Source organism: Leopardus geoffroyi, chromosome E1 (genome assembly GCF_018350155.1).
Source record: "Leopardus geoffroyi isolate Oge1 chromosome E1, O.geoffroyi_Oge1_pat1.0, whole genome shotgun sequence".
In the NCBI taxonomy this organism is placed as follows: domain Eukaryota; kingdom Metazoa; phylum Chordata; class Mammalia; order Carnivora; family Felidae; genus Leopardus; species Leopardus geoffroyi.
This window is the reverse complement of record NC_059330.1, coordinates 44,736,192-44,750,226: the sequence shown is the minus strand read 5'-3', so window position 1 is coordinate 44,750,226 and position 14,035 is coordinate 44,736,192. Positions and strand designations below refer to the sequence as shown.

The window sequence follows — 14,035 nt, the reverse complement described above, 5'->3', positions numbered from 1 at the left end:
TTTATTATCTCGCTGCTCTCCTTAATTATGACAATATCCACAAAGATAAAATTTACTTAATTCTTGAGCAATGCCTAAACAAAGCACAGGATAACACCAATATTTCAGACTCTACTACATTAGAATTTAACAGACAATATAGGATTTTAAAACTAAGAGTTCCTGCCATTTAAAAATGAGGAAATTGAGGCCCAAAGCAGTTAAATGACTTGCTCAAGATGACACAACTGGATCACAGCTGAGCAGGAAGTAGGGTGATGCTATTTTCAGCCCCACGAGCTGGATGTGTCACACGCAGGCATGCTGAGGAGTGCTGGTCATTAATCAACTGGCAAATCTCATCAAATTATCACAATGGTCTCTCCTATGTCAGGAGCGTGACTTCAGTGTTGTGACTCAAGAGCTAGACGGAGCCACAAGGGATGCGCAGAATAAAACTAGATGTCATTCTATTATCTATAAGAGTTGTGGCCCTGGCTAAGCAAGAATAACACTGAAAGAATCCTGTTCACTCAAATCAGACCATGGTCTGATGGTTAAAATGTTTACAGAAGAGTTAAAGTTGGTTATAAAGGATCAGATAGATGTATCTTTAGAACCAGACAAAAGATAACAGTACATTGTCTTAAGGCAGTGAAAGAAATGCAAATTAAAGCAAGCAGTAAAGGAAATCGTTATATCCTCACAAGGATGTAGCAATTTCAAGCCAGACAGAAGATTTAATTTACGTGTAAGTTGAATGTAAGTGCCCAAGGCCTTGAGACCAGGCTTTTCATAAATGTGGGCGTTCCTATTCTAGCGACTATAACTGGGGTTCAGGGCATCTCACAGATGTCATCTGTAAGAAGTAATTCCTGCATCCCAGCCCGGTCTTTCTGGTTGATAAATAACCTCAATGCACCAGGATGGTAGCCACCCCTCCACCCATCTTGCTTGGGGTGGCATAATAATCCTTAGTGGTTATCTTTTAACCATAGATAATTAAGTATTAGGTACAGAAATAAAGTAAATCAAAGCCTTCCATATTAATATTTTTCATATCAAATTTAAAGACAACTTGTGTATACTTGGTCTCTAAAGTAACAGTTAAGAAAATTTACCGTATGAAGATTAGATTAGCCTTGCTAGTTCAATTTAAAATACACAATTGGATAATTCATTTTTATAAACTTTTACATTGGAAGGTAAGAGATAACTTAAATAGCCTTTCACATAGTAAAGATAATCTAAGGCTCACCATACTTTTATTATTAGTTGTATTTTAACTTATCATTAAGTAAATATAATTACTTTGAAACTCAATGTTTTGTTAGACAAACAACTGAAGTACTTCAAAAAAGAAAACAAAATACTTTAAATGGGTAAATATAACTTAAAATATTAAAAGAAATTTAATTAAGTTGTAAAAGTCCCCTTTAAAGAAATTGCTAAATTTCACTAGACTTACAAATAGAATAAGAGATGTAACTGAACTTTTTTTAAAGTTTGTTTTCAGGAAGCCTTGGTGGCTCAGTCAGGTAAGCGTCTGACTTCAACTCAGGTCATGATCTCATGGTTCGTGGGCTCAAGCCCCATGTCGGACTCTGTACTGAAAGCTCGGAGCCTGGAGCCTGCTTCGGATTCTGTGTCTCCTTCTCTCTCTCTGCCCCTCCCCCACTTGTGCTCTCTCTCTGTCTCTCAAAAATAAATAAACGTTAAAAAAAAAGTTTGTTTTGTGTTGAAAAACTAGGTTTTAAATTACAAAATTTTAGTATGCTGACTTTTCATTTTTTTAAAGTTAGCTTTGTTTGTTTATTTAATAGAGAGCGTGAGCAAGAGAGGGGCAAAGAGAAAGAGAAAGAGAGAGAGAGAGAGAGAGAGAGAGAGAGAGAATCCCAAGCAGGCTCTGTGCTGCCAGCGCAGAGCCCAATGTGGGGCTAGAACTCACAAACTGTGAGATTATGACCTGAGCCAAAATCAAGAGTTGGACGCTCAACCAGTCGACTAAGCCACCCAGGCACCCCGACTTTTCATTCTTTAAGCCTCAAATTAACTCTACACGGTCCTTTTATGCTCAAAAGTCACCCTCAAAGATGTAAAACAAAAACCCTGGCAAAGTGGACAATCTAGATAGTAGGTTCCTCCCAACATGCTATCTGTTCTTTAAGGTAGGAACCATCTTCCTCAGTATTAGGTTTGCAATGTCTGACACGTCACTGGTGCTTAATAAAGGTTTCCTGCTTGCGTGTGTGAAAGAACACTTCTGTTGCTTGCTTTCCTTTGCACCGTCCCCTTAACCCCTCGCTCACTCTCCCACACTGTGTTAAATCCCATTTTAAAATCCCATTTACTCTTGCCTCCTCAGCTATGTATCTCCCCGCTGGATTGTGAGGTGGATAAAAACTTTATTCGTGTTGTCTTTAGGATCTGGCACAGAATAGTATTTACACTTGCCCAGTGGATTTGGTGGTTCAAACGACACAAGTTCTAATTCCATCTTGCCATAAATCACTTGTCTCTGTTCCGTTTTGGTACAGCATTTTGTATATTGTGCACATATTAAGGGTCCATTGTATTCTTCCTTGCATTATACTAGACTATAAGCCCTTTGAAGGCAAGTGGTGTCTTAATTATCTCTGTATCCTCACATTACTTAATATAATGCCTTACCAGAAAGTAATCAATAAATATTTTCTGTAAGAGTAAATTTGCATTTTAAATTCAAGCAGAAATATCAACAAGTAGTTGGAGATGTATGATTGAAGTCAGGGTATGGAGCTCACCTTCAGGGCAGTCAGTGATTGCTGAAACCACGAGAGGGGATGATATCTTCAAGGAGAAATGGTAGAGGTAAAAGAACAATGGGTCAAGTACCAAATCTTAGAGCATTGGTCTATTCATTCATTCAACATATAATTTTGAATTCCTATTATGTGTCAAGCATTAATGAAGGCAATGGAGAGAGTAACGAAAAAGACATATACGATCCCATCTCCGCAAAAACTGGAGTGGGGGAGCAGGTCCACGTAACCATAATGAAGCATGACGCTACTATGCCGGAGGAAATACAAGATGAGATGGTGCTGTATAGCGAAAGAGCTGGGGTAGTCACTGGGGAGACCCACACACGAGCTGGCATGTGGTCGGGCTGTAGTTCTCCACCCCCTCTTACGTCAGGGATGGCTATGGGGCTTGTGTCGGTTAATGAAATGTGACTGGCAATATAGATCACTTTCCGAAAGGAGCTTTAAGAGCTACTGCACGATTCACCATGTTCCCTTCATCTGGCCTCGGCTATCATGCCATCACATGTGAGATGGAGCCTCTGTTACATGTTAGTTTGAGTCTCTGAGAAACTTCAATGAGCAGAGCTCCCCCTCTGAGCCATGATGGACATGCAGTGTGAATAAGAATTAAACTGTGTTATGTTAAGCCACTGAGATTTGAGGGTTGCTCAGTATTGCAGCATAACTTAGCCTATCCTAACTGACACCGAGGATTATGGAATCAACGATGGTGTCCTAAGTTTAGGAAGTGACATTTAAGCTGAGACCTGAAGGATACACAACCAGTGGAAAACGGAGAAGAAACTGTTCCGGGAGGAGCATACTGAATATTAGGAGGCTCAGAGTGAGAAAATTCAGAAGCACTGCAGGAACTGACATATAGTCAGTAAGAATTAAAAGGAAGAGATGTTGGTGTGGTATGTGTGGGAAATGGTTGGTGAGAGTTGAAGCAGAAGAGGTGACGCAACAGCCTGGACGTGAAGTGTCTCACATCTCGTATGAGCTGAAGTTTTACTGTAAGGAAACGAAAAGCCACTAAAGGATTTTAAATAATGGACTAACATGTCAGGTTTATGATTAAGAAACACTTTTCTGCCTGATGTAGAGAAAACATCAGAAGGGAGTAATCATTGTTTAATACTGTAGAATTCCAGGTGAAAGATAATGGTGGTCTGGAAGCGGGAGGGGGTTGTTCTATAAGTGGATGGACTCTAGAGATGTTTAGGAGGCAGAACTGAAAAGACTTGGTGCTGAACGGGTGTGGTAATGAGGAGGAAACTAGAGTCACGGGTTCTTTCTGGTTCGGCCACTAAAATAGAGAACAGAGGAGAAGCTCGTCTGGGGATGGGTCATGATGAGTACATGTAAAGAGCAGGGAAAGAGAAGCCCCTCACCTCTCCTTGCACCGCCCCTCAAAGGGAAGGAAAATAGGACATTTATTTCAGCCTCCTGATACATAATGATGGACCCTTTTAGGTTTGAGTTGGTGAATTCAAGATAGTAGAAAAGTTTAGAAGCGGTTCCTTAGTGGCTCTTTGCTATTTTTTTAAAGACCGGACCCAATATAGCAGCCAGTGTGGTATCCTATAAACTTTAGTGATTTTAAGGAGTCCCTGAAAATAATGCTTGCTCTTCAAATCACTGTTCAGAATTCCACAAAGGCTCTGATGCCATCACGGAACTCTGTCTGTCAGGCTGCAATATTGTGGGTTAGAGCCACAGGGCCCGGGGACATGGTGGACTGGCTATTTGCAGTACTAGCTTTTTCCTGAATTAGTCCGTCTCCCTTCTCAAGAACAGTGGAGAGCTTACACTGCTACAGAAATCTTACTCGGGACATTGCTGGGGTCAAAACTGATGATAAATTGGTACGCTGTCTCACCAATTTACCTCAGATACTGTGTTCATGAAGCATTACAAATCCCTTCATAGTTGACTGCATGATTTACCTGTAAGATTTTAGAAGAAAAGTACCTACGGCAGTCATTTAATGTAGTTTTTTTTTTTTTTACAGACAGCTCTTAATGTACTAATTACTATCATGAGGAGAGGAGCACTCACAGCTAACTCTCTTAACGACCTACTAACCATGACAAAGGCTGTGCGATTCCAGTTGTAACTTGACCAGTTTCAGTTGACAGGTCAACTGAAACTCCTTTGGGTAGCAACTCTGCTCTAATTTAAATACACACACCCCTTTCACTTCTTACACACGTAATTCTTTACTAGTGTAATGGAAGGTCACCACCCTTCCCCCAGATCCCTGTTTCTGGCCTAGTGTCCTCAGTCCCTTCCAGTCTAGGCTCCCTGGCCCAGGCCCCAGCACAATGTTCACTAAGAAGACACTCAGATTTGACTGACAAGTACACGCAATTAGCTGCCAGATGAAAATCTAAGTGAGATATTTACACAGTGAGTTGGGAAGTTCTACCACAACTTTAGGTAGATAAACCCAAAAAGGAGGAGTGGTACCAGAAAGAAAGATGCAGAAAAAAAAAAAGAAAAATGTACAAACCGTCCCAGCTAGAGCACTACAACTGACGTGCCAAACTTACCATTGCTAAGGGCACACGGCAGATAGATACACAGTGCTGCTGCACAACAAATGACGCCCAACAAGTCAGGCAGATGGGCTGAAGCTGGGCTAGTGGTCATTCTCAAAGACTCCTTGTTTGCTTGTTTTCAAGATTTTTATTTTTTTATTTTTTTTTTTAATTTTTTTTTTTCAACGTTTATTTATTTTTGGGACAGAGAGAGACAGAGCATGAACGGGGGAGGGGCAGAGAGAGAGGGAGACACAGAATCGGAAACAGGCTCCAGGCTCTGAGCCATCAGCTCAGAGCCCGACGCGGGGCTCAAACTCACGGACCGCGAGATCGTGACCCGGCTGAAGTCGGACGCTTAACCGACTGCGCCACCCAGGCGCCCCATAAGATTTTTATTTTTAAGTAACCTCTACACCCAACGTGGGACTTGAACTTACAACCCTGAGATCAAGAGTCGCACGCATGCTCCACCAACTGAGCCAGCCAGGAGCCCCTCCCGAAGTGTCTTTAAAAATTAATTTAAATTCAGATCCTCTCACTTAGTACGACAAAAGTACGTACGATGCTCAAGTTTCATCTTAGTGGAGAGGTTCTCAGTTGGGGATCAGATAAATAGTTATCATGCAAACCAGGACACCTGAAAGTAGGGAGCTGTTAATAATCATGCTGGAAGAACAGGTAAAAACCAGGATTGCTCAAAGCAAATTGGAATGTCTGGTCATCCTAGTTTTATCAGGAAGTTTCCTACAGGAAACTTCTCAGTATAAAATTATCAGCATATAATATCAGTAAATATCAGCAGGTAAAATTATCAGTATATATAGCGTTAGAGTCTGATAAGAAGCCTGAAAGAGAAGGCTAAAGAAAAAGAATTGGAAGGACTGAAGAAAAAGTGCATAAAGAGTAGCATTGGTCAACACGGACATAATGACAGGTCTGTTCTAGAAGATGGACAGTTTCTCTAGAAAACAGAGAATCCCACAGTCTATTTCTACTCTTGAGTACCACATCTCTTGTATGCCAGGTAGGTAGCGGGTCATAAGAGACAAACTAAAGTACGAGGAGCCTGGGCTGAAGGCAAGAACATGCTGGAAGCACTATGCAAGCACGGAGGAAAAGAGGCGCGGGGCTCCTGCCACCAAGGGCTTGGGGCAGGTCTGATTCTGGTCCTCAAGGACACTGCAAGTTCCCCAGGCACAGAGCCCACTCCTGGAATCTACAGACAAGCTGGGAGCCACCTGTGTGTAGGGGAGGGGCAGCAGCTGCAGCTTCTGGAGTCTACATGAATACACATGGGAACACGCCAGCATGAGCTCCACGTTAATCCCAGCCTTTCAGAATCACAAACCACAGCAAAGCATGTTCTAAGTGGATTCTATCCTCCATTTTCTATAACCTCATTAGTGCTCTGAGGCAAGTGAAGCCAAATACTCTGGTTCTTCTGGGGCTGAAAGAGTTCATCTCAATTCTGAAGTGGTTGGCGTGAAGCACCTAGTTAGGAGGAATCTGATGACAGTAGGAATCTGATGACTTAGAAAATCCTTAATGTAGTAAATCTGTCAGCAATTAGTTGAAAGCATACCCTAATCATATTTGGTAGCATATAAAAACGTAAATGAGCAAATTCAAATCGGTGCTATCAGTAATAATCTCTAGTTTCTAAAAATAACCTGGGAGTAGACCAAGCAAACATTAGCTGTCTTCTAATGAAACTGCCTCAGGAAGTGGACCTAAACTTTTGGCAAAGCACTAAAGCTTCCTGGAATGACCTTAAAATCCCTCATTTGTTCTCCCTGCTTTTCAGGAAAAATTCTTACATTTTTCACATAACACAAACCACAGAGTGGGGTATTCTTAATAATATAAAAAGTCACAAGGTCTGAAAGTTCCACTAAAGATCTGCACTATTCTCCTTTGTGTGCCAGAGATACGAACGCCCAAAGACAGAGTGTATTAAACAAAACAACGACATGCGCCCGCCCCCCAGCCATACAGGGACCAGCAGTCACTTCCGGAGTGTCCACTTCTCTCATTTAATACGTGCACAAACTTCGGCAAATCAGCTACCTGATATATTAGGATGTTAACCAAAAACATCCAAATTCTGTTGCTTAGTAACTGCTGTCAAAAGATCCAATTTCCAGCTCTGCTCTTTGTATGGACTAAACCATGAAAAGAGGAGGATTAGGCACCATGATTCTGTTCTGTACAGACTACAATTTGCAGTGGGATTTACAGGAGGATATTCAGAGAAGATTATTTCCTTCTTGCAAAGCTAGTGGAAAGGAAAATTTCTCCCATTAATTTTCAGTCCTTTAAAAACAAGACCATATTATGTTATTAGTGGGTATGGTTTTATAAATCACTGATATTCCTACTTAATTTTGTTCAAACAATTTAGTCACACTGGATTGTTCCATTTCATCTCTGTACTGATCGTGTACTCAGAAAGCATCAAGATTACGTAGTTAGTTAAAATCAAACTCTACTGTTTTGTTCTTTTGTTCATTTAATGGCACTAATAGAAATAGTAAAATAGATTTTTAAAAAAATATAGATGCAAAATGGATAAAGGAACAGAAATTTAAAAACAGAATGGAGTTGGTACGCAAACATAAACTAGGGAGAAGAAGGTCTGTAAATCCTTCAAATATCTTAATGGAACATGTGGTATCCCCGCCCACCCCACCCCTGAATGTGGGGATAATGGCAGTGTTGAGAAAGGATTTCTCTCCACAGAGAAAGGATTTATTAAGCAAATTAAGAGAAGTACAAGGTAAATTTTTAATGAACTGAGAATAAACTATCATGTATTTTAGCACCCTCCATATGTGAACAAGAAGCAATAGCTTAATTACAATTAAATCTCTAAGATACTCATTGAAACAGGCCGAATGGCCTCCCTACTAACAAAAACTCTTACCTCTTGGTTTAAGCAATAAAATGGTACATAACAATATTCTATGAATTAGCTAGTCAGATCGTCTTTCTTTAGCAAAAATATGTTAAATTATATGAAATTATAGTTTCCAATTTCAACTATTACTGTTACAAAACATTTTAAAAACTCTTTCAATTTGAGTACTTACTCATTAAAATGTAGCTGAAGAAATTTTTTAAATGTTTATTTTTGAGAGAAGGAGAGTGTGCGCATGCCCGTGCACACACACATGCGCACGCATGGGTGGGGGAAGGGCTTAGAGACAGGGAGAGAAAGAATCCCAAGGAGGCTCCAGGTTGTCAGGGCAGAGCCTGATGTGGGGGCTCAAGTTCAGGAACTGAGACCATGACCTGAGCTGAAATCAAGAGTTGGATGCTTAACCGACTGAGCCACCCAAGTGCCCCTGAAGAAATAATTTTAAATACCAATCTTTTACCTCATAAATTGGCAAAAAAAAAAAAAAAAGTTGTTTTTTTTTTTTTTTAAAGATTTAATTTTTAAATAATCTCTACATCCAACATGGGGCTCGAACTCACAACTCCGAGATCCAGAGTTGCATGCTCCACCAACTGAGCTAGGCAGGCACCCCAGGAAAAATATTTTAATAATATCAAGTGTAGGTGAGAGTCCAAGGAAACTGACATTCACATGATGGGGCTGCGAATGTAAACTGGTACAACTTTTTGAAGAAGTACACTTTATAAATCAGCAGTATTTTTACATAAGAGTTTTGATACCAATATTCATCAGAAATCTTCAAAATATCAATGTTTTTACCTCAGCATCCCAATTCGGAGAATTCAAGGAAGTAACCCGAAATGTATAGACAGCAATAATGATAAGTAAAAATAACCACTACACTTTACTGAGCACATATTCTATCCCAAAGCACTGCACATACTTTACATAGATTACCATCTCACGTAATTCTGAATATTATCTTCATTTCATAGACGAGAAAACAGAGGCTTATAAGTTAAGTGACTGTAAGACCTGGTAAGTGTGGTGGAGCTGTGATTCTAAGGTAGATCTATTTGAAACCTAAGCCCAAGTTCCCAGCCAATAGAATATGATGCTACTCTAAGAAAAATCTAGTAAGAAAATGGGGACGGTGATTTCTCTAGTTTGATAGTTCTAAAGAATATTATTTTTAATTGTGAAAAAACCTGGAAACAAACTAAAGTCCAGCAAAAGGCGAATATTTCAATGAATATCATACAGGGGCGTCTGGGTGACAGTCGCTTGAATGTCCAACTTCAGCTCAGGTCATGATCTTGTGGTTCCTGAGTTCGAGACCTGCATTGGGCTCGCTGTTGTCAGCACAGAGCCTGCTTCAGATCCCCTGTCGCCCTCTCTGTCCCTTCCCTGCTCATACTCTCTCAAAAACGAATAAAAACATTAAAAATAAATAAATGAACATTATACAGTTATTGACATAATACTGAGATACATTTTAATGACACGGAAAAAGGCTCGTAATAGATTAAATGAAAAAAGCAGGTTTCAAACAGTATGTCCAGGGGCACCTGGTGGCTCAGTCAGTTGAGCGTCTGACTCTTGATTTCATCTCAGGTCATGACTTCAGGGTTCATGGGACTGAGCTCCATCCTGAGCTCCGTGCTATTGGCGTGGAGCCTGCTTGAGATTCTCTCTCTGCCCCTCCCCTGCTTGTGTTCTCTTTCTCTCAAATAATAAAATAAACTTAAAAAAAAAAACCCAAAACCCAGTATGTCCAATGTGATCCCCCATACACAATGCATGTGTATGTGTGTCGAAGCATACAAGAAAGTTGAAAGATAAACATGGATTCTTTTTTCTTTTCTTCTGTGTCTTTTCTGTATTTTTAAAATTATTTTTGTGATCAGGAAAAGCTACATCTTTGGGGAGGAGGGGTAGAACTCAAAAAGAAAGAAATGTCCTCTCCACGATCAATAAAAAATCATAGATTATTTGTGCTCTGGGGGAAAAAAAAAAAAAAAACGAAGAAAGAAAACATCTTCTTCCCATCCTTACACTAAAAATGGAGGAAAAATTACAGCAGTGGGAGGTAGACCAGAAGCACTAAGGAATGGCATTTATATTTCATTTTCAAAAGCAGCCTGGAAGACTTAGCACCTTTAGACTGGTTTGAGCCCTCAGGCGTTTGTCAACCTATCATTAGGCAACAATGTGAAAACTATTTGCAGGGTAGGATTTTGCAATATTTCTGATATATTTCTAAGACTCCTAGGCTTCATTCTTTGTTCTGTACTTTAGTTACAGGGAATGACTTTTTTTTTCTTTTTTCTTTTTTTTTGTCAAGAAAAACCGAAAAGTCTAATAGGAATTTATAATACTGACGACATGGAAATAATTTTTGTAACTTTAAGGGTGCATGGATGATCCAGACAGTGAATCATGAATCGAAACAATTTTGAATAAGCTTGTATAGACACTTATTTTTATATTCCTTAGCCTTCTGCTCATCTAAAACTCTACCTTGAAAGGCTTTAACAATTTAAAGATTAAATCATAAGTTATTAAGTCATTAATTTAACCATTTAAGCCTCTAAGCCCAGCATCTATTACCTTCCCCCCTCAAGTCAATTTGCAAGAGATTAAAATAATAAAAATGATAATATCTCACACTTACAAAGCAGCTTTGATCTGTAGGAGCCTAAAGTGCTTTTTTAAAACTTTATAGAAAAACTAGGACCATCCACCCACATCTCAGAGTACATCTGAGGTAGAAGCTGGCAGCTGGTGAAAAGCAATGGAGTCATTTACCATCTGTACAGAAGACTACTATTTTTGAACAAGTATAAGGAATTAGAGGACTTAGGGAAATACAAACAGAATTAGCCGCTCAATTAAGTGGTACGTTCAATGGTCACAGGGTCCAAGGGCTATTATCTAAAGTTTCACCAGAGGAAGTTGTTTAAGGGTTCCCCTGAGAAGGAAAAAACTAAAAAACAAAGAAAAGCAACCCCTACCTACATTAGGGAAGTTACTGGTTCTAGTGATTCCGTCTAGATTTTCCCCAGAAGGACAGGTACTACCGGTGTCACCTCAGACACAGAAAAAACTATGACATTTAGGTTCTTTTTGTGTCTTTTTGGGTCCTCTTTCACACCCAATTTCAAAGACCTTTATAAAGAATGTTGATCTGGGGTGGATTAAATGGGTGACGGGCATTAAGGAGGGCACTTTTCAGGATGAGCACTAGGTGTTCTATGTAAGAGATGAATCACTGGGTTCTACTCCTGAAGCCAAGACTACTCTGTATGAACTAACTTGAAAATAAATTCATAAAAAAAAATAAATTAAAAAAAAAACCCTAGAATATTAATCTTGATGTTACAGTGTGTAGGAGAAGAATCCTGGTTCAAGCTCTGCCCCCTCCACCCGTTTCAAGCACCTTATACCAACAATCTTCTGCCACCTGCACAAACGAGAAGCTGACTTCTCAATTTATATATATTTTAAAATATATTTTCCTCTTCTGTCTCTTCCCTTAAGAAACCCCTAAAGTCATATCCTATATCTTTATAAAGTGGGAGCCTAGGAACAAGGTAAAAGAACTCCTGAGCTATCTTTACCAGGCTGTACTCCAATTCTCAAGGCTCTTTTCTCAGATTCTGATTTTCCCACATTTCATTAAGTTAGAGTCAGTTCATATCTATAAAAGTTCAAGCATGAAAAATAGGATTTAAGTAGGAGAAATACTTCGACTAGATATAAAAAATAACTTCTTCACTGTCGGGGAGTACACCAAATCAGAATATCGACGGGAACACTGGCTCCCAAGTGACAGCCATTAAGTCTTATCAGTGATTTTTGTGTTTTTAAAGAGCAGCCACTTGCTATCCCAGAGGCCTGACACGGCACTTGCTCAAATGTAAGAGATGGTCTTAGAGTCCTTTCAGCTCTGGGACTCTGTTCTATGTTGCTCTTCCTTTCACTGACGGTTCAAAGTAGTCATATTAAGAAGGCGACAAATGGCACTTGGAAAGAAAAAGAAAAATGAGGACCGCATCGAGTCGCCAAGCAGATTGTGATCATTACCTACCATATCACCATCCTTTTGTAGGGGACTTGAGAATACCTTTCCAATGATCTACCTTTGTTCCTTCCCAAACCACACAACCTAACTGATCTCCAAAAGTTTGATTTTGTACACTGATTAAAAAAAAAAAATCCTAAATGAATTTGCTCCACTCTACTCAAATACTTTTAACCTGATCTTTCTTTCAATCAAGTCGGTACAAACTTAAGAGATGAAAATTAATAGTAATACGTATTAAACAAAACATCACTTAGAAGATAAAGGAATGCTAATAAAAATGCATTACAAAGTTAAATCTATCTAAACAGTCCCGTTTCCCCCCAAATTCTGCTGATAATTTAGTTCCACTTGAGAAGAACATAGCTGCTATGGCTTTTACATATATACAGGTACAAAGATAGACAGATATGTACATGTGTACACACATGTATCTAAGAGATAGGAGATTCAAATGAAAGCAAAAATCTTGATACCTTCTTCATGGCCTGACACTTGGCTGTCTCAGAAAAGCCAATCATCTTATCAGGAGAGCAGATCTTGATGAAGGGGAAGTTGGATTCCTCTGCAATCTTTGCAGCTAAAGCAGTCTTCCCACTATGAGGAGGGCCTGCATAAAGATATGAGCAAGTCAGGGGAAAAAAGCCAAACCAAGCAAAGGGGAATAAAACAAGTTTAAACTTTTATCCACAATGTACTGAGGTCTCAACTAGTTGCTCATTAACATTTCCTGACACAATTTCACAGCAGACATGTTTTCTCTTATTTATTAGCAACTAAACTTAATGAACTGATTAGCATTTCTCAAAGGTATGATGAAATACATTCCTTCTTTCTTTCTCATAGTCTTAATCTTTCAAACTTCTGGCTAAATATATAATATGCAAGGGTTTTGTTTCTTAAAAAAAAAAAAAAAAGAAGAATACCTTCAAACACATTATCTGTCCTATGTTATTAGTTCTACCAAATCACTTGTCTAATAAACAAATACGACCTTCTTAGGAGATAATATTGTGGGCAGGGGAAAACTGCCTTATTAGAAGCAAATACGACTTTAAAAGCTTAAATTTTAAAGATTTAGGCCTTCTCATAAAGGCCAAATCTATAAGCTTAACTGTATTTAGACACCTTCTCCTCCTTCCCTTCTGTGAAATGGAAGATGTGTCCCTTTTCCACCCATAAACCAACCGATTCTTCCTTCCCATCTTCTCAAGAACCTGACATTACTGACTGTATCCTCTTGCCCATATGTTCCATCTCTTTGTCTTCCCTGGTCTTTCCAATAGCATTTAAGCACATTTGAGCACAAAGCAAAAAAACTTTCTGGACTTCACACCCCTCAACACGAGTCTTGCTTCTCCCTTCAAAATGAAACTTCTCTAAACAATTATCTACACCGGCTGCCACTTTGCATTTTCCCTCCATTCTCAAACAAATGCTATGGTTTCCATTCCCATTACATGGAACAGGCTCCCATCTGGGTCATCAATGACCTCTATGTCACCAAATCCAACAGACACTTTATCTGTTGGCCTCTTAGGAATATTTGATACAATGGGAGAACTCTTCTCTTCTTAAAAATACTTTTCTTGGCTTCTGTAACAGCACCTTCTCTTCTCCGCCTCTTACCTCCCTGGTTACTCTTGCTCAGTCTTTGTCAACTCTTCCTGCTTTACTTGCTTCTTAAATGTTGACAAATCTCAGAGATCAGTTCCAAGCCCCCTTTTCTTCTCAACCTACA

At 39.4% G+C, this 14,035-nt stretch overlaps 1 protein-coding gene across 1 annotated transcript in view; it reads right to left on the bottom strand.

The window, feature by feature from the left end:
• Window positions 1-14,035, bottom strand: part of NSF (N-ethylmaleimide sensitive factor, vesicle fusing ATPase) — a 150,373-nt gene that overhangs the window by 31,145 nt on the left and 105,193 nt on the right. Inside the window, exon 15 of the mRNA XM_045489323.1 lies at window positions 12,771-12,904. Within this exon, the coding sequence (XP_045345279.1) occupies window positions 12,771-12,904 (134 nt within the window). The remainder of the gene's footprint in view (window positions 1-12,770; window positions 12,905-14,035) is intronic.